Here is a 20,868-nt window from a genome sequence, read left to right on the forward strand (position 1 = left end):
ATCTATGTTAACATGCACAATGTATAAAAATTTAATTTTTTTCTAACTTTCATAATTAACAAGATGGATTAAGAGACATGGTAGTGCTTTGTAGGCAGAGAAAAGTGACTCATATTTACCAAGCATTAGGCACACTATCAGTATTGTTTTCCAGAATCTTTAAAAACAGTTTATAAGGGCTGGGTGCGGTGGCTCACACCTGTAATCCCAGCAATTTGGGAGGCCAAGGAGGGTGAATCACAAAGGTCAGGAGTTCGAGACCAGCCTGGACAAGATGGTGAAACCCCGTCTCTACTAAAAATACAAAACTTAGCCATGTGTGATGGCAGGTGCCTGTAATCTCAGCTACTTGGGAGGCTGAGGAAGGAGAAATGCTTGAACCTGGGAGGTGGAGGTTACAGTGAGCTGAGATCATGCCACTGCACTCCAGCCTGGGCAGTAGCATGAGACTCCATCTCAAAAAACAGCTTATAAGGAAAGGTATTATTATTGTTATTCCCATTTTTCAAATGAGGAAACAGATCTGGAGAATATCTTACTCAGGGTCATAGGATAAGCAAGTGGTAAATTTGAACCCAAACAGCTTTGACTGCAAAGCTTTGGTTCTTTCCACTATATCAGCAATTTAATGTTTTAAAAATGCTTCATCATGAATTTGGCCTCAAAAGCTGGGGAAGGCACCTATGCTTCCCAATGTTGGAATAAGCAACATGGCAGCATGGTGTGGGAGAAAATACTGAGCCTGGGAGTCAGACAGACCCCCATTCAATGTACAGCTTTACTCTGTAACCTTGGGCAAGAGACATTTTCCCTTTGGGCCTCAGTTTCCTCATCAATGAAATAGAGATAATAATACCAATCTGCCCCTAGTAGTGCTGTTTGCAGCCTTCAATGTAGTAATATATTAGAAATGCAAAATGGCATCATTATCCAGTGCAACTTAGTCTGTTGAACAGGGTCACTCTGAGATTGCTTTTGGTACCTCAATACAACAGTGACTAGAGGACCAGAAATGGGAAAGCTTTCAATGAGAAGCAAACTGGACTCCCAAATTCCCCTTTGCCACCCACAGGCTATATAAACCTTACACTGGAAAAGCAGGAGACATGCAACATGGTTCTTGATGTTAACAACTGAAAACTTTTCAAGGCAGTCTGATATTTGTAGGGGTACATGCTGTTTTGTAATCAAAGGCAATTGAGTTTTCTATTCCTGTCTGAGTAAAGCTGACCTTTGAACTGATTTAGTTCAAGCAATATTTCAACACTGCAGTGGAGCACTGCACCCCACCCCCACCTGCTTACAGCCCATCTGGGGCCAGGCCCTGGCCCCAATGGAAATCAAGAACCTGGGTTCTGGGATGCAGCCTGGCTTTGACAGGTTTGGGAAAACTCATGGCATGTGGAAAGGTTTCAAAATATAAAATTCTAAGGCCTCAAATCAAAACTTTTGACAAGTGCATACATACAGAACGTAAATTGCAATCACCTAAAGATTTCAAAGAATTTCCATTTTGATGACATAATGTTGACCCGTGTTACCAGATCTCCCAATAAGATGTCACACTGGGGGCCCACGAGGACAGAAAATATAGTCTGAGGCTGCAACCTCAATTGTAGTGGCTGCCTGAATGGGTGAGGGGGTTCGGGCAGAAAATGAGAAGTGACTGTGAGTCATAGGATGTTCTTTCTAGACCGGCCTTGGGAAACATTCCATCCGTGCCTGGAGCCAGGAAATGGAGGAAATCTGGCATTTCTTTCGGAAGCCCTCTTGTCTCCTTTCTCATCCCTGCCAGCCCATGCCCCATGTCCTGTGACTTTAAGGAAGCTTCTGGCTACCCACCCAGAGCTGCTCTCTTTAGGATATAAACAACAACAGAGCGTGAGAAACTGGAATTCTGGTCCTACTACTGCCCCTTGCCAGCTGTGCTTCCTTAGGTAAGTTTCTTGGTCTTTCTGAACTTCAGCTCCTTCATGTGTGTAGCCCTACATTTTATGATAATTGTAAAAATGCAGTGAGTAAAGAATAAGCCTGGTACCTGTGATGGGCCAGGCACTGTTCTGAGTGCTTCCCCTTATTAGTCCATAATTTGCCACAACAGTCCTGAGAGAGGTACTATTGTTATCCTATTTTGGGGAAACTAAGGCACAGAGATGTTAGGGTAGTATCCAAGTTTACACAGCTGATAGGCATCAAGCCAGGATTTGAACCCAGGCAATCTGGCTGTCAAGTCTGTTCTCTTAACACCAAATTGTACTTCCCAGGGAATATTTACAAGATGTTTGTTTTCTACCCACTTCCCTCAACTCCCTGCCACAGTCAACTATCTTGCCATGTCACCAAAGCCCTCCTGCCCCCTGGAACTCATGTCTTCTTGATTTTCAAAAATCAAAGCAGAATCAAAGGTCCACTCCACTGAGTCCTTAGTATTACCAGTAAATCCAGTAGCCTTTGGGCATGACCCTTTTCCCTAAGTAAACATAACCCTGGGGACTAATTTCCAAAAAGTATTTGTCAGAGCCATTATCAGAAAGGCCAAACAGGCTGGGTGCAGTGGCTCACGCCTATAATCCCAGCACTTTGGGAGGCCGAGGCACCTGAGTTCAGGAGTTCAAGACTAGCCTGGCCAATGTGGCGAAACCCTGTTTCTACTAAAAAAATACAAAAATTAGCCAGGCGCAGTGGTGAGCACCTGTAATCCTAGCTACTCGAGAGGCTGTGGCAGGCAGAATCACTTGAACCCAGGAGGCAGAGGTTGCTGTGAGCCGAGATCGCACCACTGCACTCACTGCAGCCTGGATAACAGAGTGAGACTCCATCTCAAAAAAAAAAAAAAAAAGGCCAAACAAGCCAGATCCATGCCATGAACATATGAGAAGTGTCAGCTGAGCCACTGACTCCACACAAAAGTCCAGCTGAAGGGAGAGAGAAACTCCAGACCCAAGTCAGGATGGCAGGCTGCTGCCCCGGATCTCTCTGCCAGTCCTGTCCCTTTCCATCTCTTGACCTCAGCAAGGTGACAGGTCCTCGAAAGAGGTCATCTCCAGCCCAGTGACAAAATGCCCAAATCCATGTAAGCTTCAGAGAGCTCCACACCTGAAAAAAAAAAGGGCATTTCAGAAGCCCCCAAAGCAGGAGCCACAGCAGGCCAGCTGCAGCCCTAGTCCTCACCAGAGGTGACCAAGATAAGGAACTCCAGGTCATGGCAGAGAACCATGTAGGTTGTGTGCTATTCAACTCAAATCAGAACAGTTCTCATGGAGAATGCCATTCACATGGACCTCCAGAAACATGTGACTTGTCAGCCCTAAGTACAGCTTGAAAGCCATCCTTACCTGTCCAGCCAAACTCAGCAGGTCTAGAAAATGATCTTTGCAGTCCCACAAAGCACTCACTGGGCTTCTGGAGTTACAAGGCACTGGTGTGGCCATAACTTTAGACAGGGCAAGACACCTCCAGAGCTAAGATCTTGACTCAGAAGTTGCTGAGTTCCATGTACAGTGGAGAGAGGCTACCTGGCTTCCAGCCAAACCACAGAATCCACAGCCCTGTCCACACCATTTGGGTCAAACCAGCTTAAAAAAAAAAAGATGGAGAATTTCCATAGCATGTCCCGTAAGTCTAGAAATTGTTTCTAGACCAACATGAGCAGTGGCAAGGCTGAGGGAATATCTATGGGGAATGTAGCAGTGGACAAGGGCCTCACTAAGTGTGGAAACAGGGAACGGAGGGGAACTTCTCAGAGGGGATGTGAGGACAGACTACCCCGAGAAGGCAAGAGGCTTCAGCACAGGCACTTCCTGACTACAAGCCAAGTAGCAAGTCCCAACCACCGCAAGGAGGCACCTGCTCAAGCAGGGACTGTGTCCACAGTGCAACCTGGAGTTGAATGAGAGTCTGTAGTCAACATTTCAGGATATGGGAGAGGAGCAGGCCTTGGGGCCAAGTGAATGTCTGAGCGGAAATGTTCAGTAGGAAGCAGACTAATGAATCCATTAGGTATCACTAAGCAACACATTTTAAGTAGCTGAAAAGGAAATACACAGTAAAAATAAGACAGCGAAGGGTCATCTTGTCCAGCCCAGCCTTGATTCTCAGTAGCAACAACCCATCAGAAAGGCCTTAGCTTGGGCCAGTCTGCTACTCACCCCACCTGAAAATGCTAGATTCACCGGAGAGGGGGCACAGTGATGGCAGGTGGCTTGGAGTGGACAGTAAGGATGACTCCAGGGGAAGGGAGGAAGCTTTGGAAGGGAGCAGTGCTTCTTGCCCCACCATGCCCTGGCAGGAGCAGATGCAGGTAGGGTCCCTGAGGCTGACATAATTTGGTAGGGGGCTCTCTTAAAAAAAAAAAAAAAGAAGAATTTTTTTTTAATCCTACTTTTGCAAACTTTACAAAAACATACCACTGTGTAAACATATTGCTAAGACCCCCAGAGAGAACCTTGAGAGGGGCTATGATAAATAAAGTATTTTTTAGCTTCCCAGTAAATCTACTTAAGGCCTCTGGCCTGATGGCTGCCCTTCTAGTAAAGTTCTGGGAGGCAATTTTGTGAAAGAAAGAAGGCCAAGACTTTTTGAAGAACTTCTGTCATCATTATTATTCGTAGGCTCTGTTGACCTGGGTTCACACAAGGGAATAAACTATATAATACATGTTTTTAAAGCACTTTTATTTGACCCTCACAACACCCTGTGAAGGACAGGTATTTTATTTTTTCCCACCTTCATCCCACAAAGAGTTGCTAATGACTTACCATGCCCCCACTACTGTGCTGAGGCTTGGGATAGAAACATGAACAAGGCCCCCACCCTGCCCTCAAGGGGCTACAGTCTAGTGGACAGCTGACATCCTGGTTAGTCCCAGATGATCCCCCATCCAAATACTAACCAAGTTTCTGGGCTGAAGCATTTTCTGGTTGTTTCACCAAAGTTCCAATCTCGAGGCAAAGAAATTTGAGGCCAGAAAGGCTGAACGAATGGCAAAGGCCAGTCAGCCAGCCAGGAACAGAAGGGGAAGTAAAGCAACTCGAATTTATTATGTGTCAACTGTGGGCTATAAGCTTCGCTATGTCATCCACAGACTTCATCTAATTTAATGTTCAGTGACCCTCAGGGCAGCTAATCTTTAGGTAAACTCTGGGCCAGAAAGAATCAACACATGACCACAGTTCACACATAATGAGGGATGGAACATGGATTTCTTCCCAAAATGAACCTTAATACAAAGCCCCAAACTCTTACTCTCCTACCAGTGTTTTCCAGTCTTCAATTATTTACAAACTTCTCTTACAAGCTTTACCATATTCACAGAAAATGATGTTTCTTTTGAATTAACTTTAATTATTTTATTCCTGTTGAACATCCTCCTAAGCAAGCATTTCCATGAAATTGCAATTTTATGTGAGTTAAATCAAAAGTTCTCATCTACATACTACCTAAAATCATGCCAGATGCCATACAAAACTTACCCATAGAAACATTCATATCCGCCAGTCTGCAAAAAATGCAGACATGTCATTTTCCCTAGGGTTTCCAAGAATTCACCCAATTTTTACACCTGAGTTGCAGTCATCGTAGGAATTTAAGATGAATGAATGCTTCTCACACTGCCTTGAAAACATTAATTTAGCCACCACTCAACTTGTGTGCCTGTACTCTGGTTTAGGAAGAAAATACTAAAATGTCTAAAGGTTCCAGTGATGAGAAAAGTGTGTGAGGCACCTCTGTAAGATTTCCTCCTTGGATTTCTTATTAGCAAGATTTCAAGGATAATTAAAAGATTTGTCCATGGTTTAATTCCTGAAATGGGAGTTCTTCCAAGTTGGAAGGTTATTAAAACAGTACAATAGAGCAAGGTGGATGGAGAACTGCCTGAAGCAGCAGGGGGTTTAGCCGTGATTTATTCCCAGAATATCCCTTCTGTGGTTGTGTAGACTTGGGACAGTCACTTCTCTCTTCTGGCTCAGATTCTTCTCTAGGATAGAAATCCCATATGGAGAGGGGCCATATTTGTTTTGTACACCTCTGTGTCTCAGCACTTAGAACAGTGACTGGCATATAGGAGATGCTCAATAAATATTGGTTGAAAGACTGAATCAACTCATTTATCTACAAATGAACTAACAGGTCTCTAGGGTCTCTTCCAATAAGTGGAAATAAAATAATGCTTTACCCAAAGAAATCATGAGAGTATTTGAGTAAAGACCCCCTTATCTACAAATCATCCGTGGATAGTCCAATGAATTTAGCAGATGCAAACTGAAGGAAAGAACAAGACAAACTTTCCAACTGGATCACAGAAGCAGGAGCCCCGTGGCCTAGCACTGATTACAACACAGGCCTGAGTGGCAGCGTCTACAGGGGATGTTAGTCTCCACTGGACTGATCTAGGCTTTAAGTCTTTGTCCCACAGCTATCGATGAATTGAATGAGGCCAAAGAGAGTTTTTAATCCCATTTCTAGATGACAAGAAAGGAGGAGCAGATATAATACATGGCAAAATCAGAATCTAAAATGGTTTTGGGAAGATGAGATGGTGACTAAATCTAAAAATGTAAAATAGAAAAAAAGACATTTTCCCTTTAGTTCAAAAAGCCAATAATACAACAAAGAGATGAGAACAAGTAACTTGCAATTCTGCAGATTTAAAATAATTGCGATTTTGTTTGAGTGCGCGTGGAATATGAGTCAACAAGGTGACGTAAATGCCAAAATGCCTAATGCAATCTCAGATTGCATTAACAAAAATGTAGCACTCAGAACAAGGAAGGCAAAAATCCCTTTTTCTTCTGTGCCAGATACTTTTGTAATTTCCAGTAAACTTCAAGAAGCACACAGACACACTGAAACACAGCCAGAGGAGAGGTAGAAATGGGAAGGAAAAGCATTCCACAAGAGGAAAGGAGGCCATTGTACCTAAAAAATCATGGACTTTGGGAAATAGGGGGGAAAAAAACAAAACACAAGAGCTGTCTTCAAATATTTAAGAAAAACAGAATTAGACTTGTTCTCTAGAAAGCATAACAGGGTAGTGAATATTTTCTAACAATTAGAGCTGTCAACACCCAGAATGAGCTACATAGTGAGAGGTAGGTCCCCGCCCTGGGAAGGTGGGTGTGTGGTAAAGGAGGTGAATGAGGACAAAGCTCCAAACCAGATCAGCTTCAAGGATCCTCCCAGCCCTGATGAGGCAGGAGGGCTAAGCTTATCATGCTGTGATGGGGTGTCAGCGCAGATAAACACAGGCCTCTAAGTCAGGCTCCAGACTAATATACCCCAGTCTCAGCTTCTCTCTGAAATCGACAGAGTGCTATTCACAATAGCAAAAAGTCGGCCAAGTGCAACGGCTCATGCCTGTAATCCCAGGCCTTCGGAAGGCTGAGGCAGGAAGATTACTTGAGCCTAGGAATTCACAGCTGCAGTGAGCTATACGTGCACCACTGCACTCTAGCCTGGGTAACAGAAGGAGGCCTTGTCTCTAAAAAAATTAAATTAAAATAAAAATAAATTTAAAGAAAGAAATAAAATAATTAAATAAAAACCAAATTAATAAGAAGTTACTGATTTCCTGTAGGAAAAGGCAGTGTTTCTGTGCATCTCCCCCTATACTGAAGGCTGTTTTGTGCTGCAAGACAAGCAAAGAAAGAAGGAATTTCAGAAGCAGCTGCAGGGTAGAAAAGGGGACATACTGAGTAAACAATGAGATATGAAGCAAGCACCCACATAATAATACACTCAAAATCTAAGGGACCTTCTCCTCAGAGCTGCGCACACAACTGTGGGGTTTTTGGATACAGATTTGGCTTCTTTTCTCCACCTAACTCATGTCTCCAGTTTCTCAAAGAAGAAAACTAGTAGTGTCTTAAGGCAGTCTCCTCCACCAAGATCAGAAAGTCTGCTTGACAGCTTACCCTCGTCAGCCAGTCTATTTCAACTGCCGCACAAACTGAAAGGCAGAAAAACAAGGCCAAGTGCTCAGAAATGCATCGCTGACTTGCAAGAACACTGGCTCTCATTTATTGGAAATCTCCTATGTGTCAGACACTGCCTTAGGTTTTATATTTTACATTTCAAGTTAGCTGTTATTTTATAGTTGAGGAAATTAAGGCTGAAGGGTTAAATGGCTTAGTTGAGATGTCACCACTCCAAAAAAAATCGTAATTCATATTCACTAAGTGCTTCCTATGTGCCAAATGCTGTTTTTAAGCAATTACATGTTTTATCTCATTAACAGATAAGAAGAGGTGGCTAAAAGGGTGCTAACTAACTTATTCACAAAGTCATGCAGCTACAAGGTAATGTATACCAGCATTCTTTCCTCGGCACCATGCTGTCTCTTGGTACAGCCTAAAGGAACTATCCCCAGCTCTGTCTCTGCTCAACCAGCAGGGGCTCTCCAGTAAATAAGGAAGGACTGAGGCTTGGAGACAGCTACCTCTCTGTCTCTTACACCAGATGAAACACGCATGTGCAAAGCCAGGACCTGCAGGTCAAGGAAACAGCATCCAGATGGCCTGGCTTGCAGCCAGGAGTGGTGTAAGTGGAAGCTCCAAGCATGGCCATATCTCTCTTTGCTGTGAAGCACCACCTCCTCCATGCCACCCACAAGACAGCTTTGCTTCCCTTTGTCATCAGGTCCCACATTGCCCATTACCTCTTTTCCTGCCTAAGGAAAGCACAGTTCTTCATGCCTTTAAAAAGAAACAACACTCAAATCTGAGTCTGGTATAAACTCTAGAACTTTACCATTTCTCCGTTTGCCAAATGGAAAACAAACCGGTTTCAGCAAAGGCCAGAAAACTCCATCCCTCCCAAAACACCAAACGGAATAAAAAGCACTTCCCTGGAGCAGCAGCAGTCATTGGCCCATGATGGGGAGGAGTAATTTATCACTGACATTGTTTAGAACCACCGGCACATGGTAATAATAAAATCCAGACCAACTTTTATCGGCTTCGTTACTGCTTCTACATTCTCTACAGACCATGCACGGGCTGTTACGAGCCGCACTCAGCCAATTGCTCCCACCAGCCTTTGTCCCCTTGTCAGGCCACTGCCTGAAGGCTGCTCTGATCCTATGGCAGCCAATGCCTCAGTCAGCAATTGCCCACTCCTCAGACACTTTCTAGATGGCATGCAATAAATTGCCTGGATACTTACCAGATCAGAGGTAAAGATTCCACTTTTTAAAGACAACAAGTTCATATGACCATCAGACTAATTGAAATGACTAGGGGGAAATGAATTGCATTCGCTTTTTAGAAATAAATGCTTAACTTTCACTTATCCATATCAAGTTGCAACTTTAATTGCTCTTATCCGCACAGAAATACTCTGTCTATAAATCTGTCCATTCACTGCAACCATATGACCAACTCCAAAAAAATGCAGTTGGCAGCAATCGGCACTCCTACCTGTCCCTAAGGCCAAGTCTGTGATATTCTTCTCTGGGGACTTTTGTTCTGTCTTCCCAGAGGAGATTAATACATCACTGTCTGTGGCAACTAGCTCCTCCAGTTTTTTCACCAATGTCTCCTGCAGAGGCACCCTACAAGCCAGCCACCAAGGAGAAAAACCCCATAGGGAATGATCTAATGGGAACAAGCCCAGACACCTGGGCTACTCTCTTTCCCTGGTGCAGGTCAATTTCCAATTATAAACCGATACAGAGAAGTTTTTGCTTACTTGAGCCGGAATTCTTGATCTGCTGTAATGTTCTCAGGACTTTACGCATGTCCTTCATACTGGTGTCTTTCTGGCTATATAAAAGAAGCCTCCGAGCATCTGAGAACAGGCGAGACACACTGTGAAGGGTGCAAGAAAAGGAGAAAGGCTCTAGTTAAGCCAACTGCCTCTGTTGCTTTATAAAAGTGACTGCCAAAGTGCACAAGACTCAGCCTGGCTTCCAGGTCCTCCACAGGCTGGCTCCGGCCCACTCCCACGGCTCCCCACACCCAGCTCCATTCATCACCGTGTTCCCTCCCCCACCCATCATCACTGCCCCAAACGCCCTTCTCCACTGCTCTACACACCCAAATCTTACCACCCTTCAAGGCCCGGCTCATGATGCATGTGCACACACATGCATGCACACACATACCCCCAGGGCTGCCTTCTCCATGAGGCACAGTAGGCTCAGTGCCTGGGCCTGGAATACTCTTAAAAGCATATTCAAAGGTTTTACTTTATTTTAAAAGCAGAATTAAAAGTTAATACATTAAAAATGTACACATAATGATGAATATGGCCTGGATTATATTCATCTTTATAGTAATGCAGTCATGAAACACAATTTTCATGTTTTTGTATGAAAGGGGCCCATGAAGGCTGCAAAGCCACTCTAGGGTCCCTGAACATGACAGTGTGGCTCTGTCTGCCCCAGCTGCAGCTTCCTCAGGATTGTCTTCAGCCACATCCCATAGTCCTTAGTCCATCCTAACTCACATCCTCAATGTCTCATTTGGGAGACACTTATTATGCCCATACTTATGTCCGGGCCCTAAAGCCAAGAGCCAGGAATACAAAGGAAAAGGGGCAGCATCCTGTTTTGCTCAGGGAGCTCACCCTCGGGAGAAAGACCTGTAGACATTGTAGTCTGATGGGGCAGGGACAGAGGTGAGAGAGGTGATCTGATGCAGAGAAGACAGACCTCCCTTAGCCTTGGCTGTCAGTTCCTTAGGGGCAAGAACCCTCTCAATGTGCATCTCTGTGCCAGTCCCCTCCCCCTTAGCTCCTAGAACCAGACCATTCAGATGCACAGTAAACATCTGCTGAATGGTATCATTAACAACGTACAGTATATTCCAAAATAATTAGCAGACAGGACTTCAAATGTTCCCAATTTACAGAAATGGTAAATACTCAGCCAGGCACATGAGGTGGCTCACGCCTGTAATACCAGCACTTTGGGAGGTACAGATAAACACAGGCCTCTAAGTTGGGTTCCAGACTGATATACCCCAGTCTCAGCTTCTCTCTGAAATTGACAGAGTGCTATTCACAATAGCAAAAAGTCGGCCAAGTGCAATGGCTTATGCCTGTAATCCCAGGCCTTTGGGAGACTGAAGCAGGAAGATCACTTGAGCCCAGGAATTCACAGCTGCAGTGAGCTATAAGTGCACCACTGCACTCTAGTGCAGATCACCTGAGGTCAGGAATTCAAGACCAGCCTCGCCAACATGGTGAAATCCTGTCTGTACTAAAAATACAAAAATTAGCCCGATGTAGTGGCACATGCCTATAATCCCAGCTACTCGGGAGGCTGAGGCAGGAGAATCACTTGAACCCGGAAGGTGGAGGTTGCAGTGAGCTGAGATCCTGCCATTGCATTCCAGCTTGGGCAACAAGAGCGAAACTGCATCTCAAAAAAAAAAAAAAAAGGAAATGATAAATACTCGAGGTGATGGATACTCCAAATACCCCGAATTCTCCCAAATTCTCTCTTCCCTCATTCTGCAGACTGTATCACACAAGCATTTACAAAAGCAACTTCACTTAAATCCAGCCATTCAAAATTCTCCAGAGGACATGAAGAGAAGGAAAAGGATTAGCTGACAAGTTTGGTAAAGAAAACCTGATCTGATACTTACATGGATTTGTTAAAGTTTCCAACAACTCCAGGAGCCTCCCCAGGAGTTGGGTAACGGAAACAGGGATTGTTGGCATTACAGATAATCCCCTGAACCCAAGGAAGTGTTCCTGCAGAGGGCATGGCTTTATTTGGAAAGTGGCCTGTTGAAATTGAGGAGCAGAAAAACACAGGGAGACACATTAGTTCTCTGAAGCGACTTTGAGACTCCACTTACACAATGCTTCATGCCAAGTCTGTCTGTCCCATTCCCCGCATCCCAGAGACCTGTCTCTTCTGAATAAATCTGACTCTCAGTGGGAAACTTGGCCTCGGATGCCATTCTTAATCTAGTGGACATCATCTATAGAACAGGGCTCATGCCACCAGCGTTGGAGAAGTGACGAGAGTGGTCCGAAACAGAACGTCCCTGGCATCCTTAGCTCCTCTTTGACAGCCAGCCTCAGCTCTCAAACACAAAGGGATGTTGGGGATGCCTGCCCTAAACCTATTTTTTCATACTTTAAGGAGGAAACTATGGTAATATAAAGTGAGCAGGACACGTTGGCTTACACCTGTAATCCCAGCACTTTGGGAGGCCAAGGTGGGCGGATCACCTAAGGTCAGGAGTTCAAGATCACCCTGGCCAACATGGCAAAACCCCATCTCTACTAAGCACACAAAAATTAGACATGCTTCGTGGTGGCACCTGTAATTCCAGCTACTCAAGAGGCTGAGGCAGGAAAATCGCTTGAACTCAGGAGGTAGAGGTTGCAGTGAGCCAAGATTGTACCGCTTCACTCCAGCCTGGGTGACGAGAGTGAAAACTCCATCTCAAAAAAAATAAATGTGACTGACAAAGAACACTGACAGAGTCAGCTGGCACAACTGGGAGTAGAACCCCCATCTCCAAGGTCCCAATCTAAGTCCCTTCCTTTCACCTGCGGTTAGACTGGAGTGTAGCTCTTCTCAAACCCCTCTGGTATTCTCCTCAGTTGGCCAAAGATTTGCCAGTTTCACTTCATCTGCCAGCTCTAAAGTGCCACAAGGGCACCTGAAAAACACGTGGGCTTGGGGTCTGATGACATCCGTGAAGCTTCGGGTGTTCTGTTGTTGTAATTGTTGTTTTTCACTCATCAAAACAATGAGGCCCCTGCACTAGCTCATCTTCTTGCTCTCCTCTTTCTTTCTTTCTTACAACAAGCTTCTTACCAAAAAGATGACGGGACATATTTGGGCTTGGTTCTAGGATTCAGTTTGGCACAGTCTGGTCTGTGGCCGTAATACATGGATGCTGCTTATGAGGATTAAGATTAATGGGCCCTGGTCCAGGGGCTCTTAACCCAAGGCCCTGTTAATGTGTGGAAAGAAATGCCAGAGCTCCAGCTTTCATCATATTCTCAGGGCTATCGGTGACCCCCAGAGAGTTCACAGTTATCAAGAACCACAGCCCGAGGTGGTGAAGAAGAAGCAGCTTCACAGGCTTTGGGGTCAAACCAATTAGAATTCACATCCAGTCCCTACAGCTTGCTAAGAAGCAACTTCAGCCAAGTCACTCACCCCATTCTCTCAGTTTTCTCATCTGTAAAATGGTGAAAAAATACAATTAACTTCACAGAGTTGTGGTGAGCATCACAAGAAGTCTTGCGGGCAAAGCATTTTTACAGAGTGTCTGGTGCAGGACAAAGGCTCAACAAATGGGCCGGTGAGAACTTTACAGGCACTGTGGGAGTGAATCTACCATAGCACTTACTCTGCTGTTGCCCAGCAGGAACACTCCTTCTATCTCACAGCTACCACCTCCCTCCCAAGAGGGAACCTTTTTATGTTCATGCAAATGGGCTGAGTCTCCCCAGAAGTTAACCCAAAGTCAGGACTTGCTACACTTTGCATTTCAATATAGGGTCTTTCTTTCTCTTCTATCCATATTCCAACCAGAGAGGCAACGTCCAAAGCAAGGATGTGACAAGATCTGATGACTGTGGCCACCCTCTGCAGGGACTCTGGCCTATTGAACATTTACTCAGTTAATCTTCCTATCTTCCTGTTAATAGTTCAAGGAAAACCAAACAAGGTCCCTTGCCTAAGACAGCTGCTCTTCATTCAGGGAGATTTATGTAACCCAACCAAATACCGGAAGGACCAAAAGATTCTCCCCTTTCAACGCCAGGAGATAGTGGCACTGTAGACAGAGTGGCTTAGGTGAAAAGCAGCATAGGGCAGTGATGGTGAAGGGATTTCAGGTTATCCCTTAGTAGAGGTGGCAAAGGTCTTTCCTTGTACGTTGTGCCCCACCCTATTTGCAAACAAAAGTAGGATCGGGACTAGGCAGTGGTACACAGGAAAACAAGTACATAGCATAATGGACTCCCAGGACCCAGGGAAGTTTTTAAGACCTTGATAACTCCGGTTTGAACTGAGAAAGATTTACAGAGAAGAATTTTACATCAGTCTTTTGTTCCTAGGGACAAGATACCTCTTCAAGTTTCACCTTAACTTTTAACTCTGCTCTTCCAACTAGGTCCCTAGAGGGTAAGGAGAACAGAAGGTACAGTTGCAATAAGTGCATGGATGTGGCCAGGGAGGGTGGTGCATGCCTGTAGTCTCAGCTACTTGGGAGGCTGAGGCAGGAGGATCACTTGAAGCTGGGGGGCGGAGGTTGTAGTGAGCTGAGATCATGCCACTGCACTTGAGCCTGAGTGACAGAGTAAGACTGTGTCTTAAAAAAAAAAAAAAAAAGCAGCTCATAGATGTAAGGAAAAGTCTCATTTACTCATTTACCATCTATATATATAAGAATTTCAGAACATTTCTGAAAATTTGTGATCTGGAGTCAGAGGAATCCAGGTTAAAACTCAACAACTTGCCCAAGATCACAACCTCGGTGAATGGCAGAGGCAGGATACAAACAAACCCCAACTTGTCTGATGCGAAAGACATTTGCTATTTCCACTGCACCATCCTGCCTGCTTGTAATCATTCCAGAAAGAAAAGCCTAGTAGATGAAAAAACTGAGTTTGCCCTTGAAACATGTACTTCAGTGGGGCTTGGTATAATGCCTAAATAAAATCTAATATGTATTTGCTGCTCATCAATCAAAAAAATCTCTTTGGGGTTCCAAAAGAGAAAACAGAATTATTTGACAGGCATATAAATTTGAGTATACATTTCAGTTTATGCTCTTTTTTTTTTTTGAGATAGAGTCTCATTCTGTCACCCAGGCTGGAGTGCAATGCCACGATCTCAGCTCACTGCAACCTCCACCTCCCGGGTTCAAGCGATTTTCCTGCCTCAGCCTCCCCAGTAGTTGGGATTACAGGCATGCACCAACACACATGCCTAATTTTTGTATTTTTAGTAGAGACTAGGTTTCACCATGTTGGCCAGGCTGGTCTCAAACTCCTGACCTCAACTGATCCACCCACCTCAGCCTCCCAAAGTGCTGGGATTATAGGCAAGAGCACCTGGCCCCTGCTCTTTCCTTTTTTGGTGAAATCAGGAAATCATGTCTAAGAAAATGTTTCTTAAGGGTGTGTGTGTGTGTGTGTGTGTGTGTGTGTGTGTGTGTGTTTAATATGACTATGTGTGATGTGCATTAGAAAATTTGCAAGTATACAACTTGCTATGTATCGTGAGAAAGATGGGAACAGGCCAAGAAACTCAATTAGAAGGTGACCCAGGCCCAATTGCTTTCCTGGAAGAACAGTATCCCATAAGCCTGTGGGTTTCCTAGGGGACAGAACTGCTTTGCAGTAGGAAAAATCACCGGGCAGTGAAACTGAGGTCCCAGCTAAACCTCCCATGTAAATGTTAATCCTTTAGATTTGGCCATTTCTGCAGTGTCAATCCACCCACTGAGCCCAGCCCTAAGAGAAAAACTGTGATTGTAAGAGTAGACACTAACAATAATAATATGAGGTAGGTATTACTATTCCCTTTTTTAAAAGAAGCTTAAATCACTTGTCCAAGGTCATATGCTTAGTGAATGCTGACACCGGAATTCATGCCCAGATAACCTGACATCCGGAGCTTGTGTTCTCAGCCACTACTGTATTTTCTATGCTCACTGTAAAGGCTGTCATCAAATTACATGATTGACAGTCAGATGATCTGAGTTGTACAAGTACAACTCTATCTCTTATTAGATGTGCGAGCTTGGGCAAGTCCTGCCCTTTCCAAGCCCCAACTTATCATAAAACTAAGGCAATTTAATAAGCGTAATAAAGACTACTATTCAAGGTTGTTATGAGAATAAAATAAAACAAATAGTAAAACTGAGAAGTTCTACAAATGCTGCTTACAATTATGTGTTCCATGATTTGCAACTGTGTGATTAAGACATCATGCATATGGAAAAGACTAGGTGTTAAGGCATTATCTTAAATGTGCTTTTAATCACCACTTTCTAAAATTATCAGTAAGGTTATTTTATTTTCATGATTTAAAATGTGTAAAAGAGATGTTGGCTATTGTTATAATTACAATGATCACCATTCACTAGGACTGAAAATAGTCTCCTGAGTTCATGCCTTATCAAAAAATTAGAAGCCCAGGTTTTCTGATCCAAACCACGTGTGATGTTTCCCAAAGACAGCATCTTTGGAAAAGTCCAGTCTAGCCCACATTGATTGCCTGGATTTCCCCTGCCAATGGTGAGTCTCAGGCAACATCCAGTTACTCACATTCATGTTGTTCATAGGGAGGATAGCTCAGCCGAACAGAGATCAGGATCAGGAAGATAAATAGAGGCCAGGCCACTTCCAGCAGCAGCTGACACTGAGTGGGAAATAAGACAGAACACTGTAAATTTAAAAATACCATGGATGTCCAATACCACTGGGATTTGGGAAATCCACAGAAAACTTCAGTTAATAATTAATCAGTCTCTCCCACAACTCTCTAAGCTCTAAGAGCACTACTTGGAGTTCCCGCCTTGTAACATACCATTCCAAATACCTGTATCTTCCCTTAGGTAAGCAAAGATGCCTCCTATCCTGCTTTATCTGGTTCACTTCTACTCATTCTTCAAGATTCAACCTGGCATAATTTCCTTTACTAAAATCTCATCCCGAGATAGAAGCCCTTCTCCTGTGCTACTCCAGTAACTGAAGCCCACTCCTCCTGTAGCATTTTTTCTCTATAATATTGAGACTATGCAGCACATATACTTTTGTGTTCTACTTTTTCATTTAACATCATACTGGGAGAACATTTTCCATGACATAAAATATGCTCTTAAAACATGGCTTTTACTGTCTACTTGATATTCCACTCTATGAATAGATCATAATTTGACCTTTCTGCTATTGCTGGTACTTCAGGTTGTTTTGGGGTTTTATTTGTTTGTTGTTTTATTTCTGATATTTAAAAAAAATAGTTTTTGATTTCCAAAGAACTCTGCTATTCTATATTAAACTCTTTAAAACAACTTTTTGGGGATGGATGCAGTGGCTCATGCCTATAATCACTTGGGAGGCCAAGGCGGGTGGATCACCTGAGGTCAGGAGTTGGAGACCAGCCTGGCCAACATGGCGAAACCCTGTCTCCACTAAAAATGCAAAAATTAGATGGGCATAGTGGCATATGCCTGTAATCGCAGCTACTCAGGAGGCTGAGGCAGGAGAATCACTTGAACCCAGAAAGCAGAGGTTGCAGTGAGCTCAGAGTAAGACTGGGCAGAAGAAAATACAGCAAAATAATGACAGTGGATGTACTAGGATAATAAGAACATGGGTATGGCCAGGCGCAATGGTTCACGCTTGTAATCCCAGCACTCAGGGAGGCCAAGGCAGGAAGATTACCTGAGGTCAGGAGTTTGAGACCAGCGTAGCCAACATGGTGAAACCCTGTCTCTACTAAGAATACAAGATTAGCCGGGCATGGTGGCATGCTCCTGTAATCCCAGCTACTTGGGAGGCTGAGTCAGGAGAATTGATTAAACCCGGGAGGCGGAGGTTGCATGATCTAGGTTGTGCCACTGCACTCCAGCCTGGGAGACAGAGCAAGACTCTGTCTCTCAAAAAAAAAAGAAAAGAAAGAAAAAGAACATAGGTGATGTTTTTAATACTTCCCTGTCTTTTCTAAATTTTCCACAATGAGCATGTATAAATTATCTCATGGAACAAAAAAACATGGTTACCATAACACTATCAAGGACGGTTTGCATAGATAGTACATCAGAATGAAAAATAAAGGCAAAAGAATCCCTCTCTGGAAGCAAGCATGCTCACAGTAGAGTACTCAAGACCAAAGATGGGGCTGGTCTTGCTACTATTTCTGTAACTACTCCCAAAGAGGCAACATACTCAAATCTGCAAGCTTGGGAATGACATTCAGCCTTTTCTTTCTTTCTATTTTTCATAGCAAACATCTTTTTTCTATAGCTTATTTTTTAAGTTGAGAGAGAGATATCTATCACATTGTATATCTTAAAGATATACAATTTTTATTTGTCACTTATACTTCACTAAAGCTGGGTGGGGTGAGGGTGGGGAAGAAAGCAATTTTCTTTCCGCCAAAGAACAAAACCATGACTCTGTGAAAATAAACTTTTCTCCCAGCTGGGCCAGGACTCCCTTATTCCAGTTTCCCCAGGTACTCTGTGTCTGTGTCAGCACTTGGTACAGCAGGGACCCTCTTTATATATGAGCTTCTCCCTTAGGGTCACTTTCTTCTCACTAAGCCTACCACATTATAACAGCTTTGAAAATGTTTGGTGAGTAAGTAAATGAGCTAAAGTTTATAAAATAATGAACGTGGAAATATAAATCAGGTGAGCCCTTTGGGAAAGCAATGTAACAATATGTACTCAAGAGTCATGTTTATCTGGTTTGGCTAATTGCTATTCCTGGAAATTCATCCTGGGAAACTGAACTTAAGATATCAAAAAGCTATATGCATAAAGTTATTCATTCATTGAAACATTATAATTGCAAAATATTGAAAATAATTGTACAGCAATAGGGAAATGATTAAATTATGATACATCACTTGGCAATATCATCCCATCATCACAACAATGTTTATGAAACATGCAAATCATTAGCACATAATATTAAGTGAAAAAAGCAGAACACAAATTTATATGCCATTCCAAGCTTGTAGTTAAATAAAATCACTTACAAATATTAACAAAGACAGAAATACAACTTTTTTTAATGGCATGACTGTAAATAAATTTAGAAAATATTAATGAGGCTGGGTACAGTGGCTCATGCCTGTAATCCCAATACTTTGGGAGGTCAAGGCGAGCAGATCATGAGGTCAGGAGTTCGAGACCAGCCTGGCCAACATGGTCAAACCTTGTCTCTACTGAAATACAAAAAAATAGCTGGGCATCATGGTGAGCACCTGTTATCTTAGCTACTTGGGAGGCTGTGGCAGGAGAATGGTTTGAACCCGGGAGGTGGAGGTTGCAGTGAGCCTAGATTGCACCACTGCACTCCAGCTTGGGCAACAGGGCAAGACTCTGTCTCAAAAAAAAAAAAAAAGAAAGAAAGAAAGAAAAGAAAAAGAAAATATGAATGAAATTAGGGGGGAAAAATGAAATTAACAAAGAGTATGAGTAAGATAAGTAGTCATCAACCTTGAAGCTCTGAAACTACTATTTGTACTTTTAAGATAAATAATAGCTACTATTTATTTAGGGCCCAATATGTACAAGGCACATTTTATATGAATTACTTAATTTAATCCTCAGGACAACTCTGTGAGATAGAAACACTGTCTTCATTTTATATGTGTCCAGGCTAAGGCTGGAGGAGGGGTAAATCACAGATCTAGTCAGTAGCAGGGTTGAGACGAGCAGCCACTTCTACCCAACTCGAGAGGCCACATGACATTCTATTTGACACCACAGGAGACTCAGGTAGGAAATGGCCCCACTAGGTGGCATGGTCTAGAAATATCAACAGGATCCACAGATGTTAAGATGAATTCACAGCTTGCAGATTTATAATACTAACAGCCAATACTGGGCACCTATTGCTTATCAGGACTTTTTATATATCTCATCTCCAGTATTTAATTCACAATAACCCTGTGAGGTAGGTTGTATCATTACCGTGTTAGAAGTGAAGAAACTGAGGTCTGAACAAGTTATGAGCCATAAGAAACTGCACCAAGGCCAAGTGCGGTGGCTCACGCCTGTAATCCCAGCATTTTGGGAGGCTGAGGCGGGCAGATCATCGGAGGTTGGGAGTTCAAGACCAGCCTGACCAACATGGAGAAATCCCATCTCTAAAAAAAAAGAAACTGCACCAATGTTTGAACCCAGATCTACTGACCCTCAGGTGTGTGCTTTTGTACCCATCATGCTGCCATCACAAAGCTATGTTTGGGACATACACCTTTTAAGATATGCCACTTAAAAGAAACCTAGCATTTGCCAGCCCTGCTGAGCACTGATCTGACCCAATGAATCAAGGCCTATGTTCCTGGACATCTCTGCACCCCCCATATCTAGGATCCTATAGGGCAGCAGAGGCTCAAAATATGTCGGTTAACTGAAAAAAACGAATGGATCTTCCCCATGGTAACTGATAGCAAAGGGCACATAAAAAATCTAACAAATCATTTGCAGTAGCTGAAGCTGGTGAGTATCAGCTGATCAGGGAAAGGGGTTAAAAAAATTGATGATAATAATAATGCTAACACTTAAAAAGGTCTTACATGCACCAGGGTTGTGAGTGCTTTACATACATTAACTCATTTAATCAACAAATAATCCAATCAGTACACATTTTACAAAAGAGGAAACTGAGACTCAAAGAGTCAACACACTGCCTAATGGTCCAAGACCGGCAAATGGCAGGGCCAAGATTCAAAGCCACTCTGACTGAAGGGCTCCTTCTCTTAGACATTATATACCCCACCCTCCTTATCCACTCTGCTCTCACTTACCAGAGCATACAGACTCCTGCTCTCTCAAAGACGTTGCTGATCTGAGACACTAGCATGTATGAATTAATGAATGAAGAGACTGTCACCAAAGTTCACACCACCGAAGCCAGAGAACTCATGAGAGACAAAATTTAATCTATGCCCTTTTACCCTGCACCTCTAAAATTCTTCCCATCAATGAACCTAGAAATCACCTTCCAAAACCAGGGGAATGTTCTAGGTATTTATTTTCATAATAGCCTCCTTCTAGAAACCAAACTTGACTTCTGCCAGGATATGCCATTATGGCTACATTCATTAATAAACTCAGACGTCTCCTCCATCTCTAAGCTTAGCACTTTTCCCTAAACATAAACCCTCATAAATAGCTTGGAAATGAAGTTGATCCTTTACCATTA

General features: G+C 43.3%; 1 protein-coding gene across 3 annotated transcripts in view; it reads right to left on the reverse strand.

Annotated features, from left to right (window-relative positions):
• The window catches only part of ABCA1 (ATP binding cassette subfamily A member 1), a 156,146-nt gene that overhangs the window by 99,424 nt on the left and 35,854 nt on the right, over positions 1-20,868 (reverse strand). For all 3 annotated transcript variants that reach the window (XR_013535675.1, XM_035253552.3, XM_035253568.3), the window contains exons 3-5: positions 16,252-16,345; positions 11,592-11,733; positions 9,688-9,806 (exon numbers count right to left, since the gene is read on the reverse strand). Coding sequence is in view for 2 of the 3 variants with exons in the window: in XM_035253552.3 (XP_035109443.3) it covers positions 9,688-9,806; positions 11,592-11,733; positions 16,252-16,345 (355 nt within the window). In the remaining variant the exon portion in view is untranslated. The remainder of the gene's footprint in view (positions 1-9,687; positions 9,807-11,591; positions 11,734-16,251; positions 16,346-20,868) is intronic.

This window comes from Callithrix jacchus, chromosome 1 (assembly GCF_049354715.1).
Source record: "Callithrix jacchus isolate 240 chromosome 1, calJac240_pri, whole genome shotgun sequence".
Taxonomy (NCBI): Eukaryota; Metazoa; Chordata; class Mammalia; order Primates; family Cebidae; genus Callithrix; species Callithrix jacchus.